General features: G+C 43.9%; 1 protein-coding gene across 8 annotated transcripts in view; it reads left to right on the forward strand.

The window, feature by feature from the left end:
• Positions 1-16,339, forward strand: part of MTCL1 (microtubule crosslinking factor 1) — a gene marked incomplete at its 5' end in the record, with an annotated part of 151,509 nt that overhangs the window by 125,852 nt on the left and 9,318 nt on the right. For all 8 annotated transcript variants that reach the window (XM_027766501.1, XM_027766503.1, XM_027766504.1 and 5 more), the window contains 4 exon segments: positions 2,059-2,313; positions 9,820-10,116; positions 11,772-11,803; positions 15,633-16,334. In XM_027766501.1, the coding sequence (XP_027622302.1) occupies positions 2,059-2,313; positions 9,820-10,116; positions 11,772-11,803; positions 15,633-16,334 (1,286 nt within the window).

Below are 16,339 nucleotides of genomic sequence, written 5' to 3' on the forward strand. Positions count from 1 at the left end.
TTTTCAAGCCACCAGGTCCCAGACTTGAACTGCAGTCAGCCACGTGAGAGTTCAGCACCTTAACCACTAAAAAGAAAAAAGTTTTTTTTAGCTTTTACACTTAATAAATAGAAGAGATTACTTGTTAAGATAAAACAAGGTACAAAATAGCAAGCTCTTTTAATAATTTTAATGTGTGTTATACACACACACACACACACGCACATAAAATAATGAAAATCTGCTTTGAAATTCTATTTGATACCTTCACATGCTGTGAGAGTCTTATAATTGTTTATTCCCAGTTCTTCCTTCTCATCCTCTGAGCTATTACTATCATAATTTATTTCTACATATCCTAAAAACATAATTGCACTATTTTTGCTTTAGACAATCAATGGTATTTAAAGGCAATTAAAAATAGGGAAAAATTGAGTCTTATATTTATGTCTGTTTATGGCATTTTCAATATTCATTTGTGGTATAGATCAAAGCATCTGTTGGTATCATATTCTTTCTACCTGAAGAACTTCTATCATTTTTGGGGACCAGCAGTTAGTGTAATGGCTATGTCGCTGGACTCCCATGTAGTCGACCGCGGTTCGTGTCCCGGACCTGGTGGCTTAAAACTCACGCCGGGCGCGTGTGCGTGCGTGCCCAAGATCCCAAGAGGAGAATGGAGGAGAAGGGATTGCAGCGTGACCATCCCCCCTGGGGGGTGATTTCTCGCTTTCTGTCTCTCTGTCTCTCTCTGTCTGTCTGGTGAGCGCATGTGCCCTATAGCTAAAACCTCTCCAAAAAAAAAAACTTCTATCATTTTTTGAAGGGCAGGTCTGCTGGCAATTTTGTTTTTTCAACTTCTGTTTGTTGAAAACTGTTTTTACTGGGACCAGCAGGTGGTGTGGTGATTATATTGCTAGACTCACACATAATCAACCGTAGTTCGATTCCAGACTCAGCAGTTTAAAACTCACACTGGGTGTATGTGCATGTGTGCCCAAAATTCAAGAGGAGAATGGAGTAGAAGGGATTATGGTGTGATCATTCCCCATGGGGGATGATTTCTGACTTTCTGTCTCTCTGTCTCTTTCTGTCTCTCTGGCAAGCACACATGGCCTATAGTGAAAAAGCTCTCTTAAAGAAAAAGAAAAAAGTTTTTACTTCATTTTTGAAAGATATTATTGCTGGATATAGAATTTGATCTAGGTCAGTATCTTATTTTTCCCCCAGCATTTGGATGTCACTTTATCATCTCCTGACTTTTACTTTGTGATGAAAAGTCTTCTGTAATTTTCATTTTTGTGCTTCTCTATGTGATGTGGGTTATTTTTTTTTTTGCTTGCCCTTAGAATTTTCTCTTTGTTTTTCACCAGTTTGAATGTATCAGACTTAAGATTTCATTTGTTTTTGGCATTTAATCTTCTGCATATTTGAGAACTATTCATTGAAATTTGATAGTTAGATTTCGTGACTATTCCATTCCTAGGTTTCATATAGCTAAGAATATGGTACGTGGCTTCAAGAAGCTATATAGAAGTATAAGAAGTCTTTAGAAAGGTCACAGAAAATGAGTATTATGAAGAGAACTGTGCATGGATTTCAGTTTTTTGCACTGAAATAAACTCATACTGAACTTTTAAAAGTTTCCTTATAGTGGAACCAGCAGGTGGCGTGGTGGTTGAGATGCTGGACCACAGTTCAAGTCCCAAACCTGGCAGCTTGCTTTCTCACTCTCCCTTTCTCTCTGTACATCTCTGTTCAAAATTAAAGAATAATGATAATAAATACAATTAAAATTAAATAATTTTTTTATACAAGGTAAGAAATGGTTAGGTGACACAGACTAAGAAAATAGAGTCGAGAAGCCAGCTAAGAGAAGATTCACACAGATCACTGTGTGATGATCTGTGTAAAGTGTTCATAAGTAAGACTTTGAAAATGAAATTTGTTTCTTTCATGGGTTTGGTCAATCTCAGTTTGAACATGTTTGCTGGGTTCATAAGTAACTGCACTGAGATTTTCATCCTCTAATGCAAGAGTTGTCAGAGAAGGAACACTTAAATCTTTTGTCCCTGGCAGCTGGAAGAGAAGACTGAGAAAAACTTAGGCGAACTGGGCTCCTGTGCTGAGAGCAAAGGGGCCTTGAAGAAGGAGAGAGAGGTGCAGCAGAAGCTCCTAGCTGACAGTCACGGCCTGGTCATGGACCTGCGCTGGCAGATCCATCACAGCGAGAAGAACTGGAACCGGGAGAAGGTGGAGCTTCTCGACCGCTTGGACAGAGACCGCCAGGAGTGGGAGCAGCAGAAGAAGGAACTCTTGTGGAGGATAGAGCAGGTAAGCATGCTCCCAGTCATTGCCAGACAGGCGGTGCAGACTGCTAAATGGAGCTGGGGATCCAGAGCACTTAGAGGGAAAAGAAATCAATTACGGCCTGCTTTGTGGTCCCTGATACATTAAGTTGTTCTATGGATTTTCAGAGGAAGAGGTAGAAATGCTAGCCTAAGACTGAATCTTGTGCCCTTCCATTACCAACATTTTCATTGCAAAGTTTGTAGGTAACTTTCCTATGAGCAGATATGTGGGGGGTGTGGGCGATGTGGTCAGTTAATTTTTTAAAGGAATTGAAATAGGAGGTTATTTCAGGTCCTATTCAGCAATTTCTGCCAACAAGTAAACTAACTTTTCAGTTTGCCCCTGAAGATAATGGTCACAGTGACTGCTCCAGCATGGATGGAATTGTCATTAGTAAAGAAATTGCTGAATTAACTTGGAAGTCAGGCTGTTTGCTGGTGATTGCACCTGCTGTGGATATTGCTGAGCCGTGATTAGATAGGACCAGAGTCAAGGGAGGTAGCTGGTAGCTCATCATCTTCAACTAAACAAATGACTCAGAAACTCAGATGAATTTGGAGGGAGAGCGGGGAGTTGTTTTTGCATAGCCCAGATAATCATTCTCTGCATTGCATCAGACTTAGAACACTTTGCATAGTTGTGGTAGGCCCTGAGTGATGTTCAGATTAGGTTTTCACATTATAATGATGAAGATTGGGGATTTCTCCTTGACCAGATTTTTACATAGCATACATTTTATTTATTTCAATTATCATACCTAAAAATTCATCAGGCCTCAATAAGATGTATTAATCAATAAAAAACTGAGTTCTGGGAATATAATCTCATTATTATAAATACCCATGCTGCCCGAATTTTTTAGGAGCCTTTTGAAAACTCTACTTTATTATCTACAGACATGATACCTGTGTTATGCAGCAACAATGACAAAGATGAGTTTAAGTGTACTGTTGGATAGGAAGGGAGAGAGAATGAATGTAGTGGAAAAAAAAAAAAAACAAGCAAACAAAATAACAGGGACCTTTGGCTTAGAAATCATCAGGAAGAAGAAAGTATACTGCAGATAGAAAGGAGCTGAAGGTCTCCCTGGGTGTGATCCCTTACACAAATGAGTCACCATACTGATATTTGATATGGCCCCATTTCAGAATTCCCCAAATCTCATCATGAGAAAAGGTGACTGTTTCCTGTTTGACTTGGAAGGGCAGCACTGTGTACATTCCTCTGTCTGTGCTCTAGTGAAGGGGTCAGTTGTTAGGTGGAAACATTAAGGGTAAAGTAGTGTACAAGAACAGTCATGGGTTTACCGTAGCCAACTTTAGTTGACTGGCCTCACAGAAACTCCAGGGCACCTGTTACCAGGGTCTTCCTTCTTGGCCTTTGCTATAGGATCAGTAACTTTTTATATCCCTCTTAAACCCCAGTGGGACCATCTTGATCTTTTCCATAGCTCTGCCAGGGTCTCCTTCACCTATTAGCCATAGTGGCTCATTTTTCTTGTTACAGGCTTCATTCTTTTTATTTTTTTTATTTATTTTTTTTTTTGAGGTTTTCACTATAGGGCGCGTGTGCTCGCCAGACAGACAGAGAGAGACATAGAGACAGAAAGCGAGAAATCACCCCCCAGGGGGGATGGTCATGCCGCAATCCCTTCTCCTCCATTCTCCTCTCGGGATCTTGGGCACGCACACACACGCGCCCGGCGTGAGTTTTAAGCCACCGGGTCTGGGACGCGAACCGTGGTTGACTATGTGGGAGTCCAGCGACATAGCCATTACACTAACTGCTGGTTCCCAAGGCTTCATTCATTTTGAAAGTCATTCCTTGGATGTAAGTTAAACAAGTCTTTTAGGGTGTTTTTTGGTTTTGTTTTTGTTTTTAGAATTGTTTATTTAAAAAAATTTTATTATTATTTTAAAATTTGCTATTGTGCATGTGTGCTCACTAGAGAAAAAGAGAAGGAAAGTGAGAGCAAGCTGCCAGGTCTAGGACTTGAACCACAGTTGGCCATGTGGAAATCCAGTGCCTCAACCATCACGTCACTTGCTACCACAAGTGTTTTAGATTTTTATTTTACTTCTGCAAATGAAGAACTTCTTGTAAAGGAAAAGTTGGTAAAACATAGCCAGTGATAACTTGTGAAGAGCTGGTGGTCTAAGGATGAACCATGCCTTATTTTTAGACTATCTTTGGAAAGATAAGAATATGCAGGAGCTGAAGTCTGTTTCCAAATTGTCAATATTGCAACAATTCCAACAAACTGACAGCCTCAGGACTTCAGTCCTCATCTTTCTTTCTTTCTTTTTTTTTTTTTTTTTTGCTATAGGGCTGGTGCAGTCAGTGACAGAGAGACAGAAAGCGCGAAATCACCCCCCAGGGGGGATGGCCACGCTACAGTCCCTTCTCCTCCATTCTCCTCTCAGGATCTGGGGCATGCACGCACACGCACCTGATGTGAGTTTTAAGCCACCGGCTCCATGACTCGAACTGTGGTCGACTACTTGGGAGTCCAGCAACATAGCCATTACGCTAACTGCTGGTCCCCAGTCCTCATCTTTTGACAACAACCTTTTTTAAGAGTTTTTGCCTTAGGGCACATGCGCACAAGAAAGAGACTGAGAGACTGACTGATTGAAATAGAGAAATCACCCCCTGGGGGAATGGCTGCATGCAATCCCTTCTCTTCATTCTCCTCCTGAGATTTTGGACATGCATACACACATGCCCAGCATGAGTTTCAAGACATGGGGTCTGGGACTTAAATCACAGTTGGCCATGTGAGAGTCCAGTGACTTAACTGCTACGCCATCTGTTGACCCCAATGGTTGACATCTTTGATGTGTGTTTCTGACGCACATGAATTTCTGGTGTTCATCTGTTCCTAAAATCTGTGTGGTGGTTCCCACTGTTTTTGTATAATGATGTCACTGCTGTTTTTAGAAGAGGGATGGTTACCAATGCTTGATGCTTTAGACATGCAATTGTAGCTTTCAAAAATTAATCTGGCCTTTTCCACAAAATATTCAACATTTTTTAAAGAATATTTCATAAATCTCAGAGTCCAGTCCTGAGAATTAGATAAAGTGGTTATGGGCATTTTTTGCAAAATAGGAAATTGGCTCTTGCAGATGGGTATGGATAGATTTTATTTACCAGTTACTAGGTTGTTCATGCATTTGGCTTTTAGTTACATAGTCCATAGGTAGGTAAGAAATGTAATTGAACATTCTTCAGTATGTATGCCCTCGATATATGACTACTGGTAAGCCCTATAACCTTGACTGAGAGCCTAACGCAGATGGTGAAAGAAGTAACACTAAATCCATTTTCCACTTTCAGAACACATGCTTCATACTTGTCCAGTGTCATTAAATGCCTACATAATTTCTGTGCCACATGAGGCGTTGTTATGTGATGAATGACTGTGGGAATGTGGTTAAGGTCATGTAACACATTTCATCTATTTTATCAGCATCCCTTGTCTCAATCCACCTTTGATTGAGGGGTAATTAACTTTTATGGAGTCACACTACATTTCTTCTTAGAAGTTAACATACAGATAATGCAGGGCTGGATGTTGTACTTGCTGTACTTAGAGCTGGAAAGGAAAGCTTCTGTGCCATCCATGTTCAACCAACAATGTTCTGTCGGCTACCTTTATAGCACAAAAGGCCATCTTTTTTTTTTTTTTTTTGAGAGAGATTTTCACTGTAGGGCGCGTGCACTTGCCAGACAGACAGAGAGAGACATAGAGACAGAAAGCGAGAAATCACCCCTCAGGGGGGATGGTCACGCCGCAATCCCTTCTCCTCCATTCTCCTCTCGGGATCTTGGGCACGCATGCACACGCGCCCGGCATGAGTTTTAAGCCACCGGGTCCGGGACACGAACCGCGGTCGACTACGTGGGAGTCCAGCGACATAGCCATTACGCTAACTGCTGGTTCCCGAAAGGCCATCTTTTTAAAACCTACTTACAAGGTGACCTTTTTTTCTTTTCAAGGGTCTGGCTAAGGTGACACTTGTGAGGTTTTATTGTTTCCTGTATTACTTGAAATGCAAATCTTTTTTTGGGGTGGGGGGGAGAGGTTTTTGCTATAGGGCACGTGCGCTCGCCAGACAGACAGAGAGAGACATAGAGACAGAAAGCGACAAATCACCCCCCAGGGGGGATGGCCATTCTGTAATCCCTTCTCCTCCATTCTCCTCTCAGGATCTTGGGCACGCATGCACACGCGCCTGGCGTGAGTTTTAAGCCACCGGGTCCGGGACACGAACCGCGGTCGACTACGTGGGAGTCCAGCGACATAGCCATTACGCTAACTGCTGGTTCCCTTGAAATGCAAATCTTTAAACTTTCTCTTTTTGCATTGAAAGTTGCTCTCCTCAACAAGGCAAGTATCTTAGGTGCTGATGCCTGCTTTGAAATGATTCCCCTAGGAAACCCTATCCTTTTAAGGATCCATTATTCTATTACAACACCCCAGAGGCATCTTAGCAGCTACAATCACTCTAGCTCATTTTTAGGAAACCTAATACTTTCCAGCTTGAGTGCAAGTTGCTCCTGGCTGCCTGAGTTTATTTTTGAAATCCCTCTTTACTGAGTTAGACGTGCTTGTTCATAGCTCTCCTCTGTAGTCATTCTTTTTCTCTCTTCGCTCACACCCTCAGTGCACATTTACAGCTTCTAATGTGATTCTTGCATTTTAATTCCTCGCCCAGAATAGCTTGGAGATGATCATGTGTTGAAACTAAATTGTACTGACATGCGTTAGATGAAGATAATAAAAAGCTTTCCTTTTTTATTTTTTAAGAAAGCGTTTAGCATATTTAAGAGAACTGTCTTATTAGAGAAGAGGGAGAGAGGGCACAGGGAGCTGAACCCAAACCCAGTGATTTGCTTGTTCCTTAAGCTGACTGTGAACCTGCCTGGAACTCTAACATTTAAACTCTGGCTGCTGGAACCTCCATCTTTTTCACAAAGTAAAGATGTAGTATCTTTTATACAAAATGCTAGGACTAGAAGCATTTCATATTTCAGATTGTTTTGGATTTTGGAATATTTGCATATCTATATATAAAAGGAGATATCTTGGAGATGAGATACAAGTCTAAACACCAAAACCATTTATAGCTGCTGTATACTTTACACACGAGCTTGGAGGTAATTTTGTATAAAAGTTTTAATAATTTTGTGCATGAGAAGAAGTTTCTGTATGCTGAGGCCAGATGTGGAATTTCCCACTCGTGGCATATCAGGGATGAAGACGGTCCAGGGTTTAGAGCATTTCAGGTTTTCTCATTAGGGATGCGCATCCTGTAACTCTCTAAAACGTATGTTCTACCACTTCAGAAATACTCAAAGGCGTGACAGTCCTTGTGTCCTCATCTCACGTGGTTTTCTTCTCCTGGGCCATGCTGATATATGTACAACTTGTCGATGACTGCACAGCATTTATAAAGATCTTTTTTAAACAATTAATTCAACTGCATTCAAGAAAGTTTTAAAATTTCCTAGCTCTATCTTAGCACTTGGGGACTGAAAACTCTTCAACTGACTACCCCATTAGGTCAAATCCAGAAGGGGTATCCAAATCCTCCTCTGCCATTCAAGTAATGTACTTACTCAGAAAAGCAGTCAATTCAGTGGAGTGTGAGTTTGTCATCCAATAAAGGTCATTAAAGAGTCATAGATAGAGGGACCAACATAGGGCCTAACAGTTACATCTCTGGACTTCCACATGGCCAACTGCAGTTCAAGTCCCAAACTCACACTGTGTGCATGTGTCCCCAAAACCCCAAGAGGAGAATGGAAGAGAATAGATTGCAGTGAGGCCATCCTCCTGGGGGTGATTTCTTACTTTCTCCCTCTCTGTTCTCTCTGGCAAGCACACGCACCCCATAGCAAAAATCTCTTTGAAAAACAAAAAAAGATTCATAGGTAGAAATAGCTTCAGGTCTTTTTTAGGCTTTCTCTGCATATTCAGAAAAGGAGGCAGGGAAGGAAGATCAGGAAAGTGGAAGGGAAAGGCTTCTCTGGAGTAGAGGAATGTGTCCCTCACCTCAGCAATTCCAAGTGGTTTGGTGGAGCTTCCCTGCCCATTCTAGTGCCCCACATGGTCTGGGCCCCCTGGGTGGCATGCTGCCACCTGGCCCCAGTGTGCATGTCCCCATTTTACAGAGGAGCTGGGGAGAGCTGGGTCTTCCACCTGCCAGCAAACCAGCAGGCCGCTAATGAATGGTTCCAGCTCAGGCTTCTAACTCCAAGTGACCCTGTGCTTTCCCACAACTGCTGCTCGAGTTTGCCAAGTCAGCCCCCAACCTCATATGACTATAAAGTATGTGCGTTCTTCCCTTAGTCATACCAAATCTTCACTTTTTGTCTTTTGTTTGTTTGTTTGAATTTGCCATAGGGCACATGCCATACTAGAAAGAGTGACGGAGAGAGAGAGAGAAAATGAGAAAGCACCCACACACACACACTGCCATGGGGAATAGTCATGCCTCAATCCCTCTCTTCCGTTTCTCTCTCCTTTTAGTATTTTGGGCATATACACACACACACATGCACGCACGCATGCGCGCGTGCGCCCAGTGTGTTTCTCATGTCTCCAGGTGTAGAACTCAAACCACATAGTTAACCATGTGGGATCCAGCCACCTTAACCACCAGGCCCTGGGCAGCCCCTACAGCTAGGTTTTAAATCTCTCAAACACAGTGTAAGCTGCTTTTGACACCAAATGGTTATAGCCTGGTTTGATCACTTGGGTTACATAGAACCTGTTCTAAGAGATTTTGGTCTAGTTAGGAAAGCCAAATTTACCCTCAGAAGTTTCCTGTCACTGATAGTTTTTCAGTTCTAAGGGTAATTCCAAAAGAGAGTTTTAACATACTGCGTGTAACAATATTGGATTTAGAAAAATAGATGTATAATTTCCCATAAGTGCAGTACTCAGAGTTGTATACAATAACATATATATTTGCATCAGAAAGACTGAGCCATATATACTTGTGTAGGGGTAATGTAGTTTTTCTAGTCCAGATGAAATTGTGATTTTTAAAAATCCATTTGTAATGTTAAATTTTGAAATTAAGATCAGAATCTATAAACATTTGTTTCTCACTTCTCATTTGCTTTCTTTTTCTTTTCTTTTTTGAGAGATTTTTGCCTTAGGGTGCATGTGCTCACCAGAGAGACAGAGAGACAGAATCAAGAAGTCACCCCCCAAGGGGGATGGCCACATTGAAGTCTCCTCTCTTCCATTCTCCTCTCAGGATTCTGGGCACACACATACATGTGTCCAACATGAGTTTCAAGGTTCTGGGTCCAAGACTCAAACCATGTTCAGCCATGTGAGAGTCCAGCAACGAACCATTATGCTTTCAAATTGACTCTTAAGTACTTCCCAATTTAGGTGAAAAGATGGTTTTAGGAAGACCTTCAGACAGAAAAATAAGGCTAATTATTTTCATTTCTAAATCTTTCAAGTTGCAGAAAGAAAACAGTCCCCGGAGAGGTGGCAGTTTCCACTGTGACCAAAAAGAAGGCAATATCCGCCCCTTCCCCACCCAGGGAAGCCTCCGCTTGCCCCGCCCAATGGCAATATGGCCCTGTGCAGAAGCCGACTCCATGCCATTCGAAGACAGGCCACTGTCCAAGCTGAAGGAGTCGGACAGGTGTTCAGCCAGCGAGAATCTCTACTTGGATGCCTTGTCCCTGGATGACGAGCCAGAGGAGCTGCCGCCCCGCAGGCCCGAGCGGGAATTCAGGAACTGCCTCCCTGAGGTTAGCCTGGGTTCTGTCCATTCCCATTAACTACAGCAGAAGGTGTGGTTCTCATGAAACCCAGCAGGTGTCCTGGCGTCTGTCAGATGCCCCTCCTGGCAGGCTCCAGTGGCCTTAGCCTGTGGCAACCTCTAAATGGAGAGGAAATGAAACAATCCTAATACTAAGGGTTTTGTTTGGCAGCCCTGACCTAAACTCCAAGGGTCCTCTGCAGTCAGTTTAACTTTGCCGTCTTGTTTTAGGTTTAGAAATACTGAACTAGTGTCCCTTATAAAAGGAAGGTCTCACAAACGAGTGGGTCCAACAAAGCACAAGAGAAAGTCGATCACTCTAGGATGTGTGTATTTTCAACTTTTCTTGAAATCATAGTACAGTCTTCTGATTCTAGAAAGTTAATAACTGAAAAAAATGTCTGTTTTCAAGAAATTTCCTACCATTTGGCAATAGTAAATATCTCTAAACAGTGACATACTATGAATATCTTATTCTGGGCAAAGGGGCAACAAATCTCATCCTTAGAAACCTTCCAATGTTAGATTACCAAATGGTTAGCGGAGCCATGTCCGAAAACTTCCAAGGCACAGCATCTGTTATGTTTTTCTGGTTATGTTATTTTAAAGCCCTCCTTTTACAAATCCATTCTGGGAATCATTACCTGCGAGTCAATGGACCCATTGCTGTACTTGGCATTCGGTCTCTCAAGCATTTAATACTTAGAACTGCGTTTGTGTTAAGTAGTGTTGAAATATGGGGGAATGACACTTCAGCCACATGGCAGTGAGGTCAGGCCCTTTATCTCAGCTCCGTGCGCCAGGGTGAAGGGGCATCACTACAGGTCTGCCCTGTTGATCTGCTGGCAGCCTCACGTGGTCCAATTTCACAGAAGAGGGGACATGGACCAGAGTCAGGAGACCATCCCAGGAGCCCTGGAGTGGCTGGGACCACCACACTCACTCCGGGGAAGGACACCCCTTGCTACTTCTGTCCTGGGGAGCAGGTCTCCATCACTGTCTGAGGCTTGTTTCCTCCAAACTGTGTCAGCACTAGGTGTTTTCTCAGTAGACAACCTCGTGCCCCTGTTGTCCTCTGCCAGCACAGCTAACCTTCTTAAGGGAAAGTCACTGTCACTTCACTTCTTATTCTAAATAGGAATGGTGAAACCCAGCAAGTGCCCAAGACGAAAGCTGCCACTCCAATTTCTGTAGCAAGTTTTCAAGCCTTGGTCCATATCTGTCTCCTATTAGTAACTTACTCCATCCTTCTCCTCCACCCCTGCTCTTTCTCACTTCTCTCTACTCTTTCTCCCTCCTTCCCTTCCTCTAACTCACACACTCAGGTGGTTACAAGAGCAGACTTCAAATTCATGTAGTTGGCAGAGTCCTTTGAGAAAGTTTATAGCCAGTTTTTCTCACTCTTGTGGCCTCCTCCCTGGGTGCAGAAGCTCCAACCCCCTCATCACACTGTGGACTCTGCTTTTATGATTGGACTGCAAAGCGTTAAGGGACAGTAGCACTCCCGACCAAAACTCGGCTTCTGTGCACATTTTCACATGGCATTTTTCTAGGGAACAGAATCAAACAAATCCTGTAATCATCTTTGAGATTCCCAGGTCACCAAAATTAACTGATTCAGACAAAGTTATTTCTTCTTTACAGGAAGAAGAAAGTCACAAGGGAAACCTTCAAAGGTAAGTAAGATTGATGGAAACAACAGATGATGGAAATAAATATGCCTTGGTTTTAACATTCCATCTTGTTTAGGCAATTTATTTTAATGCTGTTTCCAAATTCCTTCACATGATGACTTCTGAATAAGTTGGTTCTTTCATTATTACTCATTTAATAGATAGGGCATTTTAGATTATTAGCAACAAGGAGGCTGTACAATACTGTGTTATCCGTGTATTCTTTTTATGATCATTTTTAAGGTCCATGGTTTTGTGTAAAAAGAGACGACATGTGTTTAGTGGTTCTGAAAAGGCCCATGAACACCTCACTTCTCATTTGAAGTCTGAGAAAACTCCCTCTATCTACCGTGAGGCATTTTATATATTGTATATTTAAAAATACTACCAGGAGGACTTACTACAATTTCTCCTGGCTGTCAGCTTTGAATGAACTATGAGGTAGTTGATGTTCGCTATTGTCCCTCCAGTCTAACTCTGTGTGTAGTTGTACTTTCTTTACTCTGTAGATGAGAACATACCGTTTCCAGCATGTGGCATTTCCTCTCAGGCACTCTTCCATTTCAGATCTCCTCACTCTTGATTTTCCTATAAATTTTGGGTCGGTGAACCCTTTGGGTCTATTTCCCCGTTTTTTGGGAGCTGTGTCAGATCCATGCTTCACCTAGAACTCCTAGGCATCTTCTGCCCTTCCTCTTTCTCCTCTGGTCATTCTCGGGGAGTCAGTGGAGGGCAGTGCTTGAGAGCTGGAGCTGTAGAGCCAAACTGCCAGGGTTCAAATCACTTCTGCCTCTTCCTAGCTAAGCGAGCCTGGGTAAGGTACTTAACTGCTGTGTGCCTCAGTTTCCTCACCGGTAAACAGAAGATATTTCAATGTTTTTTTGCAACTTAATGTGTCAGCATAAAAAGGAACTTCAAAAAACTTGTGGAAAAATGGAATTAAGGTACTGGTTTATTCTGGCACACACACAAAAAAACTTTGTGCATAGTTTTTTCATAATACACATTTCCCTATACACTTTTTTTAAAAAGAATTATTTTTATTTAATTTTATCCATTTATTTCAATTTGACCAGAAGCTGCCAGGTCCGAGACCCAAACCATGGTTGGTAATGTGGGAGTCCAGCACCCTTAATTATCACACCACCTGCTGGCCACCCCCCCATAATCTTTATGAAGCCCCCTTGTACATAAACAGTTAAAGCGGTGCCTAAATAGTAACCCAAGTGTAGCTTCCATCTGTCCCCCACCCCCTTCACAGCAGCCTCCCAAGGAGTGTGGCCAGGCAGGGCCTCCTTACCACCCAAGCCGTTGGCCTTTCTGTTTCCTCCCTGCACTGTAGCTATTTTTTAAAAGTATAATTCTGTTCATTTAAAAGTAATCCATGCTTGTTGTAAGATGTAGACGGTATCAAGATGTCTGCCGTAACATGGATGTGCCCCTTTCCCCCTCTCGGCTCTAACCGTTCGGTGCGTTTCCTCCATACCTCTGCCCTGCACTTGCAAGCACCTGTCTTTATAGTTATTGTTTCCTTTAGCCACTGCTGAGGTTGATGCCTCTCCTCCTTTGTCCTCATTGTTCCCGTCCTACTGTATCCATTCCAAGCCCCAGAGGCTCGGAGTCACCACCCCACCCCACCCCACGCTGAACCATGAGGGTGGCACAGATTAGCGCCAAGAGCATTTCCTTCATGGGCAGAAGCAGAAGTTGGATGAACTATGCCCAAAGAAATGTGGAGAGAATCGGGGTTTCAGCATCTGCCAAACACTTACAGCCTTCTTGAAGAGAGTTCTGAAACTCCTTATTGATTCAGTAACTCTTTGCATTGACCAGAAGTAGGAAGAGAAAAATCATGTTTCCCAGAAAGCTCAAGACCCAATGATAAATCCACCCATCCCTTCCATTTCCTTTCATTTCCCACACTGGTTAAAGCTAGTTTGGTGCTATGGGACATCATCTGTAAATTATGCATGACAACCACCACAACAAAAAGTAGAATGCTGAACAGTGTCATTTTTAGCCTCTTTTATCTGTGGTGACAACTGAAGAGCATGTGCCTTGCTCCCACGGTGAAGGCGACTGTCAGCAAGGCCACTCAGAGCCTGGCTTTTTCTGCGCACTGGTCTATATGATACATAGACTTGCTCAGAGCAGGCCCCTACTCTAGCCTCATCATCATTAATGGGTCTCAATCCAGGATCCCTTCAGCAAGGCCTGAACTGGACTAGAACTCTGGGTATCTAAACCTCTGTGGTTTTGTTTTGTTTTGTTTTTGGAGAGGGAGGCAGACTAAGGGAAATATTAATACATTCTGTGAGAAGCTGATTTAATTGCAAAGACAAGGAATCCATCACACACACCTCAACTCCCTACCACACCCCAGCTGGAGTTGATTCACGGCAAAGAGGTTGCATTGCTTACGCCAGCAAATCTGGCCTCCTTCCTGACCACCGTTTCTGTGCCCTTGGTGAGCTGACAGACCTCCTGAGTACTCCAGCCACCTTCCATCTTAGCTTTATTTGCCTTTCCAGCACCTCCACTTGCCCGGCATATAGGAGGCATTCAGTAAATTCAGGTCAGAGTGAAATATATTGAATAAAGTACACAGATGTTGAGGAATCTACACCTAAATCTATGCCTGTTAGGTGGCAGCTTAGTGAAAACTGGCGATTGCTTTGGCTCCCTTGTCTTCTTCCCTCAACTGTGTTCATGTGTCCAAGCGAGTTTTTTTTTTCTTATCTAGCAGTAAAGCAGGAACACACAGAAAGACAAAGATGGGTTTGGCCATTACGAAGGGACCTGAGGGAGAAGGGAAGAACTGAGCCCTGTCAGTGCATTTGGGTAGGGCCAGATGAAATTTTTGGCTGAGGTATCGGTAGTTTTTGGAAATCATGTGCCAATTTGATTATGATTTCCATTTCCCTCCTTTCTTCTACATCTTCTAAGTGGCCTTCTCTGTATTAACTACTGATTATTAATGCATTAGTCCCCCTTACCCACAGGGGATGCACCCTAAGAATCCCAGTGGATGTCTGAACCTGTGAAGAGTACTGAACGTCATATATGCCTTTTTTTCTATACGTACATACCTATGATAAAGTTTAATTTATAAATTGGGCACAGTAAGAGATGATCAACCGTAACTAGTAATAAAATAATGACAATGTATATCTATAATAAAAGCTATTCAAGTGTGCTTTTCTCTCCATCTGTCTGATTCTGTCCTACTCATTTGTTTTTGGACCAAGGTTGATCATAGGCAACTCAAACCTTAGAAAGTGAAATGGCAGGTAAGGGGGGGACTACTGTTCTTCAAACCGATAGAGAGGTTGCCTGGGTGAGAAGAGATTTCAGAGAATGGCTGTATTGTGATCTCTCTCTCCTCCGTGTACCATCAGCTCAGAGCAGATTGGAACCATGAACATTCTCTCCACCCAGTGAGCACCTGCCACAGTGCCTGGAACTCAGTAAATCCACACCGAGGGCCGTCACAGAAGGCAGTTATCAGTGGATGCAGACGCCGAGCCATAGCCTGGGGTTTCTGTGACTGCTGGCCGGCTAGCTCCACCCTTCCACCCGTTTTGAGTATCTGACAGTTAGTGTACTAAATTCTGACCATGACCAGGCTGCAGGAACAGCTCCAGAGCTGTAAAAAGCCACCAGACACCCGTAAGGTCAGCTCATGAGTGGAGCATATCTAACAGCTGTGAAGCATTGAGGCTCAGATGGAGGTGGCCCGTCACAGGTCCTTCTCCTGCAGGGCAAGATGCAGGTGCTGTGCACATAGAGGGCTGTCCGGTATAGCTGATGTCTTCTTTCCCATCTGTCCCAGGGCGGTGTCTGTGTCCTCTATGTCCGAGTTCCAGCGCCTGATGGATGTCTCCCCCTTCCTGCCTGAGAAGGGCCTGCCACCTGCCAGCAGCAAGGAGGATGTCACGCCGCCCCTCTCTCCAGATGACCTGAAGTACATCGAAGAGTTCAACAGCAAGAGCTGGGACTACACGCCCCCCAGGGTTCCTGGTGGGGCTGGGACCGACAGGCCCTCAGACCTCTGGGCAGACAGGACCGAGGTGGGACGGGCAGGGCACGAGGCTACTACAGAGCCTTTCCCCGACTCCTCCTGGTACCTGACCACGAGTGTTACCATGACCACAGACACCGTGGCCAGCCCCGAGCACTGCCAGAAGCAGCCACTGAGGAGCCATGTGCTCACGGAGCAGCCTGGGGTGCGTGTGCTGCACAGCCCACCCGCCGTCCGCAGGGTCGACAGCATTGCATCGGCAGGTGGTGAGGGCACCTTTCCCACAGGCAGGGCTAGAGGGAGCCTGGGAGATGCCAAGGGGGGCCCTCCGGAGCCCATGCTTGGCAGGTGGCCCTGTGCCCCCTCCCGACATCCCCGAGACTATGTGGAAGGAGGACTCCGCCCCCTCGATAGCCCCCTCTGCACCTCCTTAGGTTTCCCCTCTCCTCTGCACAACCTGGAAATGTCCAAGAACATGAGTGATGACATGAAGGAGGTGGCATTCTCTGTCAGGAATG

The sequence above is a fragment of the Tupaia chinensis genome, unplaced genomic scaffold (assembly GCF_000334495.1).
Source record: "Tupaia chinensis unplaced genomic scaffold, TupChi_1.0 Scaffold143584_1, whole genome shotgun sequence".
Lineage (NCBI taxonomy): Eukaryota > Metazoa > Chordata > Mammalia > Scandentia > Tupaiidae > Tupaia > Tupaia belangeri.